This window comes from Pogona vitticeps, chromosome 3 (genome assembly GCF_051106095.1).
Source record: "Pogona vitticeps strain Pit_001003342236 chromosome 3, PviZW2.1, whole genome shotgun sequence".
NCBI lineage: Eukaryota > Metazoa > Chordata > Lepidosauria > Squamata > Agamidae > Pogona > Pogona vitticeps.
The window spans coordinates 145,698,195-145,717,456 of NC_135785.1; the positions used below are offsets into that span (position 1 = coordinate 145,698,195).

Consider the following 19,262-nt stretch of genomic DNA (forward strand, 5'->3'; position numbering starts at 1 on the left):
ATGACTGCATGAAGACAAGATGTTGGTTTGCTAGATTTTTCTTTTTCAGCCTTACGGAATAAATAGAAAATCACATTCTGCTAAAGGGTTTAAGCTAAAGTATACTCTTAAAGCAATGCTGGCTTGACAAAAGCAGTAATTAAACAGCCCTGCGTTCTTGCACTTACCATCACTGTAGCAGCTGCAGCAGCTGCCTGAGCTGCCACTGCAGCCTGGTTGGCTTGGTGCTGAGCAGCTTTGATTTTGGCCTGCAAGTGAGCAGGAGGGTGAAAATATTTGCATTTCTCCCTCATGCAGCGCCCCTTTATGTAATCCATACAAACAGTTATGGTGTTGTCATTTGTATCAATCATTGTGCTGTCTGCAGGATGTGCAAAGCGGCAGTCAGTTTCGCCCCGTGCACAGTTTCCTCGCTGGAACTCCCTGCAAACCTGGTGCGCAAAACAATATTCATTATGTATACTAGATCCAACAGGGGAGGGATGGGGCAATTACACACTCAATGAAAGTATACATGTGAAGATGCCACCTTTAAAAGTGTCCTCTAGATCAAATGACCATCGACCTTTACAAGATCTATCTTTAGCCTCGACCTACAACATGGGCCCCACTTTTAGGACTGCCTCTTGTATATACATATCATTTTCTTCGTACAAGCTCTCTTTCTCTCTTCAGATTAGTCCTCTTTTCCCTTTCATTCCCTGAGCTTTTCTCCTCAAAAGACAGTGACTGTGTTTTACACCCCTTTAGGGAAGACACACCTCATGAACAGAACATCTGTGGTCTAGAGTTTTCTTTTCCATGTCAGCAACAGTTTTTTTGAGGTGTTACTTGGAGTAAATGCTTTAAACCTTCATGCTTCCTCACAAATTTCCAAGCCTTTTTGAAGTTGCCTAAATGAGGTTACAAAAACAAGTATGCATATGCATTATCAGAAGTATGATGACATCTTCCTTTGCTGTTCACTGTCTGGCATCAGTCAGAAAAAGGTAGCAGGCATGGAAATAGGTGAGCGTTTTTTTCTTGGCTGAGCACCCAAAAGCAGTACTGAGAAAATCAGGAGGGGAACAAAAGAGAACGGATCCTCATTTCATGCTACCCACTGTCTCACCGTAGCCTATTGAGAGCCCTCTTTCCATCACACCTTGGTTCCACACCTACAGTATCCATCTTCCACTAGCTTTCAAGTGTGGTGAGTTCCGGATGGATGCTCAGGGTTTCCCCAAAATGTGGCTGCTCAAACTACCATGTAAGCTATCTGGGAGTGTGTCATGCAAGCAACTTTGCATCCTTAAATGATACCAGGCCTATAACTACCCAAACCTTAAAGTACAGTGGTGCCTCGCTTAACGGGCGCTCCGTTTAGCGATGAAACCACATAGCGACGAACTTTTTGCGATCGCAAAAGCGATCGCATTGCGATGTTTCCTATGCGTTTTTTTCGCTTTGCGACAATCAGTTCCCTGTTTCACTTAAACAGCTGATCCATGATTCCAAAATGGCCACCGGGTAAAAAAATGGCCGCCCGCTGTGTTTAAGGACAGATTCCTCACATAAGAGGCAGCAAAAATGGCCGCCGTATGGAGGATCTTCGCTTTAAGGTGAGTTTTAAGCCCATAGGAACGCATTAAACAGGTTTTAATGCGTTTCTATGGGCTTTTTAAAATCGCATAGCGACGAATATGGAGAGACAGGTAGATCTCAGTAGATGCCCAAATTTTAGAGCAACAGACATGCATAAATATCGTCCGCACCCTATGTCTACCTATCACCGCTGGAAACGTATAAGTTTAGGAAAGCCTTTACTCTGGCTAGATGCGAGGCTTTCCCTTCTGCGGTGTTGGAAGGCAGATTTAAGAAAATCCCAAAGGATCAGAGATTCTGCCGTTGTGGCTCTGGCGAGATAGAATCTATCGAGCACATGATGCTCAGGTGTAACAGGCATAATACGATCCGAGGAAAATATATTACACCTCTCTTAAAAGATATGGCAGGCCAATCGGATTCGGACTACTGTAATCAATTGTTAACCGACCAAAATCAGACTACTACAGAACTGGTAGCGAAATTTTGGGCGGCATGCTATAGCAGACAGACTAGACAGCTAAACCCTTAGACCTTGGTCCTACATTGCTATATTTGCTGTTTTAGATATTTTACTTTCTGTATGTCTGGTATGGCTCTTTGTAGTGTATACCAGTCTTTGAAGTTTTGTATGGCGTGATGCCGTAACAATAAAGTATGTATGTATGCTGCACGGATAAACGTCGCTATGCGAGGCACCACTGTATCTCCTAGGATATGGTTCCTGGGTTTATTAGGTCCTTTCGGTGTAAAACAGTAAGCAATATCATACAATATGAGATTACCATGATATCAGAACTTAGCAGCACTAATATAATAATTATTTCATTTCACTTCTGTTACTACTTCAGACGTCAGATTACATTATCTGCAATAAATGTGTTAAGCAGCAGCTACAGCTAGGTGCCAGCTTCAGTGCAATAAAAATAGTCTATTTATTAATAAAACCTTCACATCTAAGTATGTAAAAGAACTGTTTGCATCCATACAGTGGTACTTGCCTACCTCCAGTTTGTCTGTCCTGAGGAGTTTCTGTGTCGTGGCTGATCCAGGGACTGTGACTGGGGGGCTTCCAGGAACAAGAACAGGTGGCGTGGGGACAATTTCAGTGGGAACTAATCCAACCCCAGGGGTGACATGTGTTAAATATGGTGCAAAGCTCAGTGCTGTGTTGGATCCTATTGTTGGCCCTACAGGAAATGAGGGCTGAGAAAGGAGAATAGAAAGAGACGAAAAACATGTTAATCTTATAGGCAAACACAGTACTATAATAAAATCAGCAAAGTTAACTTGTTTAAATTGGCTGCAGTTTGTGTTCAAGAATCTCATTTTTCAGGATGAACCACAATACCTCGGGCCAACCTCTATTGAGATTCTCTGCCACTACAGGAAGTTTTGAAGACAAGCATTTCTCTTCTTATAAATCTAGCCAGGGCTGGTGTGCTCTGGCTCTGCAGCATTGTAACACACATTCTGGACAAACACAAATATGGCCTGCATCACACAGGTAAGGCAGTTTGCACACAATGAATTGTGACAACAGTAGACACGGCACGATGGTGGTCTCCTTGCTATTTGAGTATGCTGCCAGAGAGACTGTTTATAGCACTGGTTCTTAACTTTGGGTTACTCAGGAGTTTTGGACTGCAACTCCCAGAAGCCTTCACCACCAACTGTGCTGGCTGGGGTTTCTGGGAGTTGCAGTTCAAAAACACATGAGTAACAAAGGTTAAAAACCACTGGTTTATAGCTTCTTGATCATGACATTCACTGCATTTGTCAAGATGGAGAGAATATGGTTCTGTTACTACTTCAGATGTCAGATTACAGTATCTGCAATAAATGTGTTAAGAAGCAGCTACAGCTAGGTGCCAGCTTCAGTGCAATAAAAATAGTCTATTTATTAATAAGGACCAAAGCAGCACAAGAGAACTGAGAGTTTATGCCACCAGAACAAGTTACCAGAGAAGAATGACAACATGAAGCCAACATGTTTAATTGTGGTCTGCAATGACTGGTCCTAAGGCAGTTGGAAGAAGGTGTTAAATCGGGGGTGGGCAAAGTGCAGCTCAGGGGCCACATGCAGCCCTCTAAGGCTCTTTTTGCAGCTCCTAGACTCAAAGTGCAGTTCCTCTAGGGACAGTGATCCTTTTAAATAGCTTTTGCACACACGCGCATGCACACAAACACACACACACAATATAACCAGTTTTCAATAGTGGAAGTGGCCTTTCACCCAATTTTCAGGAAAGATTATGCTTTGGTACTTGATGTGGTCTCTTAGAGCAGTGGTCCTCAACCTTGGGCCTCCAGATGTTCTTGGACTACAACTCCCAGAAGCCTTCACCACAACCTCTGATGGCCAGGATTTCTGGGAGTTGAAGTCCAACAACATCCGGAGGCCCAAGGTTGGGGACCAGTGTCTTAGAGCAGTGGTCCCCAACCTTGGGCCTCCAGATGTTCTTGGACTACAATTCCCAGAAGTCTTCACCACCACCTCTAGTGACCAGGATTTCTGGGAGTTGAAGTCCAAGAACATCTGGAGGCCCAAGGTTGGGGACCACTGTCTTAGAGGATCCTAGGCACAAAGAGCTGGCTCCCTAACCCACCACAACTGCCAATTTCTAAATTAGGTATGTGTGCAAGTTATTAGGGGTCACAGTGCAAAATGATGGGCATTCCATTATTTCACTGATCAGTTCTTTAAAGAAGCCATCCCCAACCATTTTTTGTCACAGCCATAAACACAGCATGAAAGAAATATAGGCCGAATCAGTCTTTATATAAAGCATATAATAAAACTTATAAGATGGTGTGTGAAGAATTGTTTTCAGTCTGTGTCTCCCTTCAAATGTGCCAGGGTCCCCCAAATAGCCGTGTGCCCACCGCTGACAATGGCTGCCTTAAAGAAACCACTCCAAGCAATCACTGCTGTAGAAGATAATGTAGATGAGACAGTGTTTATTAAAAACTTTGGCCTTAAGAGAAGAATAAAGCAGATCCAAACACATTGAAAAATAAAGAGGTCAAAGATGAAATGGCTACTTATGATCTAGGCTTTCAAATCAAGTTCGGTTTATTGCACAGTACACTGCCCTTTGCAGAACACACAATATAAAATCAACACAGTACCATACAATATAAAGGAACTTAAATAAAATTTCCAATCAAACTTACTAGTTCTAGAATTTAAGTTACAACTACATATCTAAGCATAAACATTAATCCAATTAGTAGACATAATTATAAAACAATGAATCATTAACAACAACAGAAACAATCACAAAGGACTGTTGAATGGCAATACTCTAGCTGTGAATTTGGTTCATAGTTGAGGGTACGGATTTTGTTTTTATAAGAATGGAAATTAATCTTGCCATTCAAAATATAACAAACCTATCCATATCTTGATCAGATCTTTCTGGGTACTATTCTAAAATAAACCTCATGAGTCTTGCACACTCTGCTACAAACAGGGGACTGTAACGTATGACGTGCTAAATTCTCAACTGATTTTTGGTCATAGGAACAAACTCCATCATATGAAATGCCTTTGTATCAGCCTTCTAGGACAGAAGTGGCAGCATATCTAGGCAAGCCTTAGTGAAGGCTTTTCTGTAATCAATACTAGTAAGATAGACAAAATAGGATGGAAAGGTAGAGGAGGGGAGATCACTTTGTAAAAGGGTGCAATACTTGAGGTGTCCAGTGAAGCTAAATCTGTTTGGACAAAGAAGTTAATATTCTCTGTTCTACCATGAATTTCACTGTAGACAGTCCAAGATGCCTCACAAACAAAGATTTTCCAAGACCCAGGTGTCATATCCCCATAATCTGAAGGGGTGCAGAATAAAATTTTCAACCAATTAATTAATGACTGCTTTATAAGCTAAGCTATTGGTGCCAATTCAAGTCTAATTTGAGCTGTAGGGCTTGCTGTGGGGGGCGGGGGAACTGCCAACAGTAGCTGGGCAAACATATTTTGAGTGACTTCTAATGAGTGTAAATCCCCAAATTTCAGCTCCATACAGTTTCTGAGGTAGTAATTTTGTTTCGTAAATTTCACAAATTTACAAAATTTCCTCCCCCGGCTCTGTATACTGTACCAAATAGGGCCTTTTCAAATTTCTGTTTGGCAAATTCAATCTAAAATGTCCAAAAGAGAAACATCACTTCTAGGTAGTATTTGAAGTGAAATATCTGTTCCAATGTTCTCACATCCAATGTCCACTTATGGAGGTGGGATCTTCTATTAAAATCATAATTTTGGTTTTGTCACAATCTACACTAAGATTCTTCTTACAATAAGTGCTGTATTGTTTCAGTAATCTTTTAAGTCCTATTTGAGTAAGGGATATTAACAAGATATCATCTGTATAAAGTAATATTGAAATGACTTTTCCACCTTTTCTTACTGGGAATGACCTAGACGTTTCCTGACTCAATCCTGCCTGGACTTTAAAATATACAGAAGATGCTTTCCCCTCAGTCCTGTCACCATCAGAGGTACGTTTGGTAAAAGCATGAGAGAAGGCTTTTTTAGTGGCCACTTCCAAACTATTGAACTCCCTGCCAAAGGAGGCTCAGTGGGCCACATCTCTGAGGCCTTTCTGCCAGCACACAGCAAAACAGGAGTATATAAATAGCAAGGAAAAAATATACAATAAAAAGTTAAATTTATCAAGAAAAATTGGATCATTCTAGAGAGACCGAGATGCCTCACATACACTTCTGAAAACCCCAGGTTGGCAACAAGATTCAGTACATAGAAAATAATCTGTGTTTATAAAAGCAATTTGGCCATGATCTGAAAATCCACCAAGTTAAAGAATTGGGAAACGAGTGGCAGAACAATTACCTTTCCCCCCTGCCCTGGTCAAGTATGATGATCTAACACAGAGGAATGGAAGGAGAATTAACACTGCATATCTTTGTTGCTATCACTGTGATTAATAAATGGGAACCAAGCACTGAAAAACAGATGGTGTGATTCAGGGTTTTAAAACATCAAGTATTTGTGTAAAGTTCTCCATCAAGGCAGTGTTCCAAAGCACAGACTTCCAATGTTCTAGTGAGAGATTTTTTTGCTTTTTACCAATTTAGTCCAATTTCCAGTCTGAAACTAGATGTTCAACTCAGCTGACTTTTATCACCAATGAATAAAGTAAACTGATGGAAGGAGATATGTAATTTGTTCCCTTAGTGATCTTCTCCATCTCTTTAAAAACCTCTTCCCAAAAATGGCAGGGTCAGTGGGAAATTACACCACATACAGAAATAAGACCTGAGAACTCTACCATCTTTTCCAACACCTTGCATTCAATTTATTTATGTAACTGAGTTTTAAGTAGCACCCAGTGCCAGCAGTGTAGTAATTAAATGTACTTATGAATGCAAGAGGAAATTGAAGTCATGAGAGGTTTTTTCTTCTTCAGGAAGAAAACCACAAATCTTCAACTAATTCATAATTAGGATCCTTTTCCCAAACAGATTTCACCTCAGCGTATTCCTATATGAAGCCTCAAAAAACATTTGGTAAATGTTTGAAGTTAATTCCTCTATGGTCATCTTTAGATGGCATAATACGGTTTTCAAAGGCAACAGAAGGTAGATTACTTGAGCTTTAAGTATGAGGTATGAATTAAACGGATAATTTGCTTTATTTGAAATGACATACTGAAATCAGATAAAATGGTGAGCAGATTTGGGAGGACCAATTGATGGGTCTTTCAAATGATAAAAAATCTTGCTTTGATAAACAACAAAAGGATGACATAAAAAGGGGGTTAATGAGAGACTGATATCCACTTCTGCCAAAAGTGCCATATTCAGAGAATACTGGGCAGGAATAGACTGCTACCACTGCTTAATTTAGAAAGTTCAGAAGATAGAAATGGAATATTCTGACTTCATCCACACAGCAATCCTTCCCCAGGAGAGTAAAGCAAGAGCCCATCTGAGAACTGTATATGAATTGAGCCATTTCCTTCAACTATGAATCAGCAGAAAGCAATTTTAGAATATATAAAGCTTCCCTGGCCTGACAATTGCTTTATGTTTAGGTAAGAAATAATTAACTGATGAACAAAAGAAGTCAGGTTCTGGGACTGATGTCTCTGTGTGAATGGCACAAGAGGGTATTCTGTAGACTCTAGGTTCTTAATCTGCAGTCCACAGACCTCTGGATGGGGGGCGGGGTACTATGTTCTCATAGAGGGTCCACAAAGGCTTGAAGAAATGTTATGATCTTTTGCTTTGTTGTTGTTGTTTAGTCGTTTAGTCATGTCCGACTCTTCGTGACCACATGGACCAGAGCACACCAGGCCCTCCTGTCTTCCACTGTCTCCCGGAGTTCAGTCATATTCATGTTGGTAGCTTCAATGACATTGTCCAACCATCTCATCCTCTGTTGTCCCCTTCTCCTCCTGCCTTCACACTTTCCTAACATCAGGGTCCAGGGAGTCTTCTCGTTTCATGAGATGGCCAAAGTATTGGAGCCTCAGCTTCAGGATCTGTCCTTCCAGTGAGCACTCAGGCTTGATTTCCTTTAGAATGGATAGTTTTGTTCTCCTTGCAGTCCAGGGGGCTCTCAAGAGCCTCCTCCAGCACCACAATTCAAAAGCATCAATTATTTGGCGGTCAGCTTTCTTTATGGTCCAGCTCTCACTTCCGTACATCACTACAGGAAAAACCATAGCTTTGACTATTCGGACTTTTGTTGGCAAGGTGATGTCTGTGCTTTTAAAGATGCTGTCAAGGTTTGTCATCGCTTTCCTCCCTAGAAGCAGGTGTCTTTTAATTAACTAATAGCAAAAACCAGAAAACTGCAAACAAAAATGAAGAGTTGTCTGAGGAGGACACATCACTTATACAGTATGGCATTTGGAAGATTTGCATCATACATTTCATGAATATTTTCCTGTTCCTAATGCAAGCAAAAACTAGATTAGAGATCCATTTTCAGTTAATATGTATGAACTAGAGGGGCCCACAACAGCAGAGCAAGACAAGCTCATGGATCCACAGATGTGCTCTGAAATTTCCGTTGAAGGAATAGTCCCTTCCAAATTTCTGGGCTCACCAACAAGCAGTTTTTCCAGAACTATCAAAGAGGGGTATGAAAGTATGGATGACTTTCATAACAATAAACTTTATGAAAAATCATTCTCCATTCTCATTTAACTTAAAAATGAGTATAGAAACTTTGCAAAACATAGAGTCAAAATTCAGAGTACAAGTTTCAGTTATTAAGCCTGATATAACAAGGCTTGTAAGTGAAATGCAGCATCAGATTTGTCGTTAATTATAATTATATGAATACAATATGTTCCCTTTTTTCCACCAACTTGTGTTTAATGAGGTACAATTTTGTACAAATTATGTCATTATCTAGCTTTCAGTTTCATGTGACATTTTTGTATAGGTGTCTCCTATTAAAGATTTGTATGTGCTTGTGATTTCAATTTCTCCAGCAAGAATTAAAGACTACCATGATGGTGATGATGATTAAATACTCTTACAAATAAGCTTTTTAAATAGGAGAATGTAGTATTCTGTGGGTTGTTTTATTTGTGCATTTGGATATTGGTCTTCGACTGTATTAAAAAGCAAAGCAAAGCGTGGTGCTTATATACCGCCCCATAGCGCTTCAAGCACTCTCTGGGCGGTTTACAAGTTAAAAATGTGACCAGGCACAATCAAAATTATAAAAACATTGACTGATATTATATAACATATACATTAATCAAAAAACTGTTAAATATTGGTACAGTATGTATGCTGTTCCTAATATTGCCAATTTTTTTGTATCTCTAATGATGTCATTTCTGAGATCTGCAACTGCTCATTATGGTATGTGAAATTTCTTGATGTTTTTCCCAAAGCACCAATGGCTACAAGGACCACTAAAGTGTGTTTCATTCACAAGCAAGATGTTTTGATTGTCAGATCTCTGCATTTTGTTAGTTTTCCCAAATATTTATTTTCGACTCTGGTATCCCTTGCAATTGCAATGTCAATGATCCAGACATTTCTTTGTTCTATTACTACTATGTCTGGTGTGTTATGTTCAAGGTGTCTATCAGTTCAGATCAAGAAATTGCACAAGATCTTGACTTCATAGTTTCTGACATCTTCTCTACCTGATGTTCCCATAAGTCATTCAATCTTTAATACATTCATTGACCAGAGTAATGAGCATGGGATACAAACATATGCCCATATATGCCCATTACAAACTTGATTAAAGCTGTAACCCAAGTTGAACATCTATCTGAAAGTTAACAAGTAACCTTACATTGATTCTAATAAAACTGAAATATAAGAATCCAGGGGGCAGTGAATAGAAAAGAGGAGAAAAGAAAAGGATTCTACAGGGTTAAATAAGTATTGTGACTTTTAAAAGTTAGTGTATCTATAAATAAAAGGTACAATCATAAAATAATTCCAAGGAATTATAGGTATACACACACATATATAATGGCATTAATCCAACATTAAAAGACATTAAATTAAATATAAATACTAGTTTATGATGCCAGTCATCACCCAGTGAATTTTAATCGCTGCTGCACAGAACCTAGCAACATTATATGTTGTAACAGAGTTAATAACTGATAGCAACAAGGAGGTATAACTGTTCCCATCAGTTTCTGGAGGGTGGCAAGTTATATTTTTTGCATAATGACCAGTAGACTAATTGTGTCACTCTATCATGTCTAATTTTATAATCTGTGCAATCTTTGGACATATGCAGAGGAAGTGTGAAGAAAAGATGATATTTCATCTTTTTCGTGGCAGAGCTGACACTGCTGTTAGCACTAACTCCTTGTATCTTAGCTTTCATCACATTAGTTTGGAGTGCTTGCTCTTGTGCAGCAAAAATCAAGCCTTCAGTTTCTTTCTTACGGGTCCCCAGTTTTAGCCATGCCCATATTTAATTATGATCAAGCTTTCCATCAGTATTTCTCAGGTGTTGTCCATGTAATGGCTTGTTTTTCCAGCTGTCTAATTTATTTTCAAGTTGTTGTTTCTTATATTGAGCCTTTGTTTCTATTAATTTCAAATATTCTCAATTTTCACTGCCTTAAGTAATTTTCTCTGCTTGTACTGATATAATCATTTAGGCTTTTTTCCCCTCCTCCACTACCTACTGTATTTGCAGTAATCCATGGCCTCTGATTTTTCTTGATAAATATAATCCGTCCCCATCACTTTTTGGATGTAGTGTGTGATGCATGTTCATTAGTTTCCATGTTTTTTGATCCATGTTCACTCTTCCTTTATCTTTATAAAGGACCAAGTGTGGCTTACATAATTAAAAACACAATATTAAAAACTAAAAACATTAAACTATTCAAATATTAAAAACAATCAAACATTATATTAAAATGATAGGTAAAAAGCATTACTAAAAGAAATCTGAAAGCAACAAAAATATGAACCATCCAGTTTAAAAACCTCTCCTAGACAGTCAGTCACTAAGGAAAAGCCTCCCTGAAGAGAAAGGTCTTTGCCTACTTGTAGAAGGACAGCAAAGAAGGGGCCAACCTGGCCTCCCGTGGGAGGTAGTTCCAGAGTCTGGGAGCAGAGAAGGGCCTCTCCCCTTTGTCCCCATCAGAGACACCTGTGAAGGTGGCAGGACCAAGAGAAAGGCCTCTCCTGATGATCTTAACACCTGAGCTGGCTCATAATGGGAGATACGGTCTCTGAGATAGCTTGGACCCAATCTGTTTGGGGTCTGTGTGATTCACATATTCGGGTATTGCACTTGCATTGAGCAGCAGATGGAATGTTCTTGAACGACACAACTTTTTTCCACACCACACACACTGCACATCCTCAGATCGCCTCCAAGGATCCTCCCTCAGTTCCTTCCTTTCCACCATGATAGCAGCAGCTTGGAGAGGAAACTTTTGAGCAAATTGTTTTTCACACTGTGTTTTTCAGTATTTTAGTATTGTAGTTTTTCAGTATTTTATTTACTATTTCTTTCTATTTTCTTCTTCAAGTTCTTTGTTAAAATCAGAGAGAAAGGAAAGAAAATGAGGTTGCCATCAAGGCTCCTCTGGTTTCTTTTTTCAAGCACAGTCATTATCTCCCTCCACGAGGCTGGGGACACAAATTTGTCCCCAACCCTGCCCCCAAGTTTAACACCTAGTTTAAAGCAACAATTAGGCATTGAAGTATCTAAATTTTGTTTTCCTTTGAGGAAGGAATCAGCATTTCAAAAATAAATATGTAGTCTGAGTAGTACACACATTTAATAAAGAAAGTACAGTGGTGCCTCGCTTAAGTTAATTTGTTCCAGCGAAATCGCTGTAGAGCGAAAACGTTGTAAAGTGAAAATAAAAAACCCATTGAAGTGCATTAAAACCCAGTTAATGCGTTCCAGTGGGCTAAAAACTCACCGTCCAGCAAAGATCCTCCATACGGTGGCCATTTTTGGTGCCTGTATAGTGAGGAATCCATCCCTAAGCACAGCGGGGTGCCATTTTGAGCACCTGGCAGCCATTTTGAAAACTCGACGGTCAACTGTTTTGATCGTCGTAATGAGAAAATCGGTTCCCGAAGCAGGGAACCAGTCTTTGCAAAGTGAAAAAAACACACATTTAAAACATCGTTTTGCGATCGCAATTGCGATTGCAAAAACATCGTCGTGAAGCAGATTCATCGTAATGCGGGGTAATCTTTAAGCGGGGCACGACTGTAATCACATGCATCTGAAATTGCAATGACAAAAATGATAAAGGGTGAATAACAGTGATGCTAAGTAAAAAGCTGTGTATTTCTTCCTTAATCAGCCTCTGCATGTTTGCTGGGTCAATTTCAGATTTCGACATTACAGGCTAAACATTCAGAACACAAATGTTCGAGAATAAGAGCAATATAATAAATCACCAATATCATATGCTTAATCAAGAAAGCATGCAATAATAAATTTTGTACAGAACATATTTATATATTATACTGCTGTATGGACATTTTCCCTTGTAATCCTATTCATGAACAAACTGTCTAGTCCAGAAACTGAAACACAATCAACACAAGTTTCAGACGTTTATATATTAACAGATGCATCTGTTGTTTTATTTTTATTTTTACATTTACACTGTACAAAAAAGTAAACAAAATTTAAAATATTCAGAACACTTCTCAACAGCAACATTTTAATATAAGATTTAAGCAGAAAAAATGCTCAATGAAATGCTCAAAATACATAGTACCTCCTATTTATCATGTTGGCGGGAAGTGGCTTATAAAATCAACACAGGTCGTCTGTCATTTTGCTAGCGGTACTTACCACTGGCTGAAGGGGTGTTCCTGGGAACATAAACTGCATCTGCTGGGCAAGCATTGCTGCTGCAGTCTTCTGTTGGATCAGGTTGTTCCTACCATTAATTTCTAGCTGGGTTTTCAAATGTGTTGGTGGATGAAGATATTTGCAGTTTTCCCTTGTGCAACGGCCCTAAAAAAATTGGTAACATTAGCCATTTCTCAAGATTTTACAATCACTTTGTCTTACAGAGAAAAATATTACTCCACCTAAAATGTACATGCAGTAGCTTACTGTTGAGTGCAAATTAATTTATAGTCTGGACAGTACTGCATTGTTTGGTATTTATCCAGAGCACTGCATCTCTTCTCCAATCGTATTAAACATCCTATTAAAATCAGTGCAATTTGCTTCATATCATCACTGTTAACACACGCGTATTTTATTTAGTACTGTCATAATATCTGCCTTACGTTGAATCTCACACGTTCCTTTTAAAATGGAGAGGAATAGGGAAATTGAAAGCATACGGCTGGCATTTAGCCATCCCTGCCAGCTTCAACATGGAGATTAGAAAGGTTATTTTTTGCACCATATCGTAACTCCCCAGACCTACCAGTCTCATGACCAGTAGCCATGCTGAGGGAATCTGTGAGCTATAGTAACAAAAAGTAATTTTCAATGAATGAGTCCTTTTGAGAGCCAAATTGTATTTCCAAAGCTTCTTCCAAGGTTTTAAAACGCGGAGATATCAAAAGCTACCATTAAATAAGATCCTTCTCATTTTATTTCTCATAGCGCAATCTGCCCACCACAGAATACAGCTCAGAAAGATTGTGGTCTTTTAATACCACACCAAGTACAGTATGCAGATTATACCAGTCATTCAGTACTCGGTGTATGTGGAGGAAACAACAATTGAAGTGGGGGGGGGGGCTGCATTTTGGAATATATGGTGCCCATGGGCCAGCATTAATTTTGTGTCAGAAAAGGGCTGCTAAACTATTACAGGCTTCTGTAGGCTGAAAGGACAAGGAGACCAATTCCCACCAAGCAAGCGGAACTGATCATTTTAAACTGCCAAAAGAGAAGAGAGAGTGAGAAGGCAGGGAATATACTGTACATACAGTGGTGCCTCAACTTACGAACTTAATTGGTTCAGGAACATGGCCGTAACTCGAAATGTTCATAAGCAGGGGCATTTGTAAGTTGAGGTACCATTGTATATAATTTATCTCAAATGTACTTTAAGCTTTCTGTCCCCTAGGACATTTTATATCTTAGTCACAGGCAAGCAAGGAGGAAGAGATTTTAAGAGATTTCAAAATCTTCAGGTGCCATGGTAAATGGAAGATACATGCAGAATGGTCAACCTTTGCTTTGTGCTAAAAGCCAGGACCTAAACTATCTTCATGGGCTTTTAAAGTCACGAAACTGTTTGGATAGTTAATCCTTTGAATCCAAGCCCTACATGTCAATTCTGTTTTTTCTTTCTCCTTCAAAAAACACCAAAATGGAAGTGAAAGGCCACTAGAGATGACAGTCATGGCCAAGAATATTGGCACCTTTGCAATTCTGTCAGAAAATGCAACCCTTCTCTCAGAAAATCATTTCTTTTTCTGTAAACAATGCCATGATGTCCTTGACCAAAAAGCTCTACTTTTGTCTCATCTGTCCACAGTACTTTCTCCCAGAAGGATTGTGGTTTTGTCACATAAGTTTTGGCATACTTTGGTCTTGCTTTTTTATGCCTTCGTCTCAGCAGGGGTGTCCTCCTGGATCGCCTACCATAGTGTCCCTTTTCATTCAGATGGCGATGGATAGTGCGAGCTGACACTGTTGTACCCTGTGTCTGCAGATCAGCTTCAATTTGTTGGGAAATTAATCTGGGTTCTGTATCCACCATTCAAATAACCCTTCATTGTAATTTTTCAATAATTTTACTCTTCTGTCCACATTCATGGTGGCTAGCTACAGTGCCATTGGCTGTAAATTGCGCACAGTGGACACAGGAACATTAAGATCTCTGGACTTGTAGCCTTGAGATTGTCAATGTTTTTCCACCATTTTTTCTCTCAAATTCACAGACAACTCTTTACACTTCATTCTTTTCTCTATGCTCAGCGTCACACACAACACAAAGGTTGAGTCAACTTTTCTCCACCTGAACTGGTTGCAAGTGAGATTACTATACTGCCTGCACCTCTTACCTGAGACAGGTGTGTCTAAATACAAATTAAAGGAGCATCAGAGGCTTGAATTATTTCTTACAATTTAGACAGGGTGCCAATAATTGTTGTCAGTGCATTTTTGGGTTTCTGTGTAGGATTGTACCAGATTTGACTTTTCTTCTCTGTTTGTGTTGTTCCAATGCAAACCAAAGAAATGAACACGTGAGTACCAAAACATTTGCAACTGCAATGATTTTCTGAGAGAAGGGTTGCATTTTCTGACAGAATTGCAAGGGTGCCAATATTTTTGGCCATGACTGTAAGTACTAATTAATAAATATCACCTAGTGTAAATATCACAGTTTAAAGACTAATGCTTGATATCATACTTATAGATTTCTAATACTGAATTAAAATGCATATTAATTGGTTGCTCCAACATTAATAATATCACTTTGCCATTGAATAGAGTCTTTATATTACTTAGGAACATATAGCCTTTATGGCCTTTGTGCAATAATATTTTAATCTGCTTGGAGATGGAAAGCGATTGTAAAATGACAAATACCGGTACATTGTTTCAGTATTTTATTCACATCTTGACAGCACATTATTATTATTATTATTATTATTATTATTATTATTATTATTATTATTATTATTATTATTATTATTATTATTATTATTATTATTATTATTATTATTATTATTGGTTGGCTTCTGATGTCCATGAGCACAACTCAACCAACCTCTTCCATTCACTGAGGCATTTGTTGAATCGCAATTCGTTCCACAAACAAAAGAACAGGTTATATTCACAAATGTACAGTTCCAGATCTTCTTTATTATGGCTGAAGACTGCTTCTCATGTGAGGGGACAGAAAATATCTGACATGAGGTCAGATATTATTTAAATATTTTTGTTCACTGGAAAAACAGCATTCTATCCTACATTATGTCCAAAAAACCCCCTGTTTTCTTTCTAAATATATTTCACGGTTAAGTATTAAGAGTACAGTACTACAGTCAGATGGTTGAGGGCTCCATTGCACTTGCCAAACAAATTCTGCTTACACCATTTTTGCCATTATTTTGATTGTCTGAAAATATTCCATTCATATGATGCATTGCTAACATTGATTCATTTGCCTTGGCAATCGGTTTATTTCCTCCTCTCCAGGAGGGTTTTTCTAAAACTGTACCGATCATGCATTGTTTTATTCCTTATTGTTTCAGTGTGTGTGAATGTTGCTGTCAGTTTATTTCCTTTGCGAAGGTGTCAGGTTTTTGGACACCGTGGCTCCTTCATGGCCACTGTGCTTGTACCTTTATTATTCTTATTATTTTTAAAGGGATATTAATAAATTGCTAGTAGACGTGGCCGCCACCAAAAAACAACACGAATACATTGTTCAGAAGGAGACAGCCTTCCCCCCTTCATTGCGGTTGTAAGGAAGGAAAGGGGAAAGATTGCTTGAACAAAGAAAGGGATATTTCCTGCTTCAAATTGTAAAAGAAAAGTGAATTGCATTAATGGGGCCCCTATCTCTTTTTTTAAACCCTGCCTTTCACAATACTTTGAAAGTCATTTAAAACCCACTTCTTCCTCCTGACACTGTTCAAAAAGGGAAAAGAAAATGAAAGCCAAGAACTGAAGGAGATAAATACAGTGGTGCCTCGCTTGACGAGGATAATTTGTTCTGTTCAAATCGCTGTTAAGCGAAATCCTTGTCAAGCGAAATTTAAAAACCCATTGAAATGCATTGAAAACCGGTTCAGAGTGTTCCAATGGGTGAAATACCTGCTCGTTTTGCGAAGATCCTACATAGGGTGGCCATTTTCCGGCGCCTGTAAAGCGATGAATCCGTCCCAAAGCACAGTGGGGAGCCATTTTGCACAGCGGGTGGCCATTTTAGAGCCGCCAATCAACTGTTTTTAGATCATCGTCTAGCAAAAAATCGGTTCCCAAAGCAGGGAACCGATCATCATTAAGCGAATTTTCTCCATAGGAACATCGTTTTGCGATTACAATAGCAATTGCAAAAACTTCATCATAAAGCAGATTCGTCATTTAACGAGGCAATCGTTAAGCAAGGCACCACTGTATATTCAGGCAAATAAGGAAAAGGGGATGAATGAAGATAGGAGGGAAGGGAAAAGAGGAGGAGGAGAAGGTTTGTTCTGCTTAATCGATATATCACTTTTTAAATATTTTTTTTAAAAGAACGAGGGGGGGGGGAACCTGACTGCTCAAAGAAACAGCAGGGAAAATGCATCAATACAAAATTAAACAGCAGTTTAGCCTGCTATAATGCTTCAAATAGAAATATAATGATGCAGTTCAAAACAATGTAAATGCTCCCCCCTCTCTATCTATCTATCTATCTATCTATCTATCTATCTATCTATCTATCTATCTATCTATCTATCTATCTATCTATCTATCTATCTATCTATCTATCTATCTATCTATCTATCTATCTATCTATCTGTCTGTCTGTCTGTCTGTATGTCTGTCTGTCTGTATGTATGTATGTCTGTCTATCTATCTATCTATCTATCAGCAGGAGCATTTACATTGTTTTGAACTCTATATGTATACCACATGATACTGGGGGGGAAATCAGTACAAGAGAGAGATGAAAAGAATCAGCATAACTGGGGTTCTTTTCCCACCTATGTTTGAGTCCCGAGTTGCTTTTGTTTGTCTTCAGAATTATCTAGAAGTCCATCTTTACAAAACAAATCAATTTAAATCTGCACAGCGAGCTCAATGTACATTTGTACTACAGGCCTTAACATAATGCACAAGTGGTACTACATAAACATTTAGAAGAAAGATCCTCAATCTGCATACTAGAAAGTACTATAATTGTAAAATCAATAAATTATATATTCTATTTGAAGTCATCTATTCGCACCCATTAAATGGGCAGCAGTGATTGACTAGAGAAGAAAATTACAATAAAGGGGCAGGAAGAAGAGATTTCATTTCGTTTTATAAATGACCAACTACTTGGTTAATTAAATAAGCACTTCGCTCAATATCATGGTCTAGATTCCAGAATTGGACAGATGCTGCTGCTAAGTGGCAAGGAATGTGGGCAAGTCTTTGGGTCCGAGTCCCAAGTCAGCGTCAGAGTCTTTGGTACCAAGTCCCAAGTTGAAGTCCTTATTAAAAACAAGCCATTTCCCCCAGAAATAAAAAAGGAGTGAGTGAGTGAATGGGTCCCAAGTCATGAGTCAAGTCCAAGTCACTGGGGGTGAAAAAAACTGAGTAGAGTCCCAGTTAAGTCAGCCGTGCAACTTAAGTCTGACTTGACAGTGAGTCCCGCGACTCGAGCCCCCATCCCTGCTAAGTCGTGTCTATTAAGGAGGTGATCACCAGAATGAGATACTTGATGAAAGCAACAAGTAGGTTATCATGATCCAGGTCAATTCAGTATTTTTCAGCACTACTGATTTTATTTCAGTAGGACGTACATGTGCTAAATGTGAATGGAAAACACTAATGACTTATATTACATTCTCTCTAAGGCAAGGTCTCCACTTTCACTACATATGTTCTGAGTGCCTGGCACAATGCAAGCCCGATTTAATCAGCAGTCTCTAAGCATTACTGTATTATGAACAATATACAGAGGCTTCGTTTTGTTTGAAGGCTAAAAACCTCCTTGGCAGAAAAATGGCCTCCCAGTAAAGGAGGAAAATATTTTTGTAATGTGTTCAACTAGACAAATGAAAGTGTCATAGTTACTAAGACTTTAACAATACATCATTTCTTTGAGAAGTGACAAGCAAGAGATCTTGTTATGACAGTGCCAACATTACAGCTATGTTGTTGATAGCACATTTATTGAACTGATAACATTGGCCAATAAGAAGGCACGGCAAGATTCACCTTCCTAGTTTGTTGGGAAAGAGACAAAAAAAATCTTCCTGTGGAGAAAATAAACAAAAACAAAATTTAAAATAAATGAAGACCCTTTATTTGTCAGCTCTATCATTAGCAGCATGAAGTCAACTTAAGGAAATAACAAAGAAGTAATTCAGATTCCACTCATATTAAGAATTTTAAAAGGAATCTCCTACATTAAATTAGGGTTCAACTACCTCCTGTATGATTTGTGTGGAGATGTAATGAAGAGTCTTACTATTGTACTACTGAAAACACTATCTACTGGGAATTACTGGGAGAGGCGAAACTTTCCTCCATCTGCCAAGATGCTCCT

The 19,262-nt window shown here is 38.8% G+C and overlaps 1 protein-coding gene across 18 annotated transcripts in view; it reads right to left on the bottom strand.

The window, feature by feature from the left end:
- The window catches only part of MBNL2 (muscleblind like splicing regulator 2), a 118,085-nt gene that overhangs the window by 46,375 nt on the left and 52,448 nt on the right, over positions 1–19,262 (bottom strand). For 17 of the 18 annotated variants that reach the window (XM_072994702.2, XM_072994703.2, XM_020783537.3 and 14 more), the window contains 3 exons: positions 12,887–13,051; positions 2,590–2,790; positions 168–431 (listed from right to left, as the gene is read on the bottom strand). In XM_072994702.2, coding sequence (XP_072850803.2) covers positions 168–431; positions 2,590–2,790; positions 12,887–13,051 — 630 coding nt within the window. The remainder of the gene's footprint in view (positions 1–167; positions 432–2,589; positions 2,791–12,886; positions 13,052–19,262) is intronic. The other variant, XM_072994705.2, reaches the window with a different exon arrangement.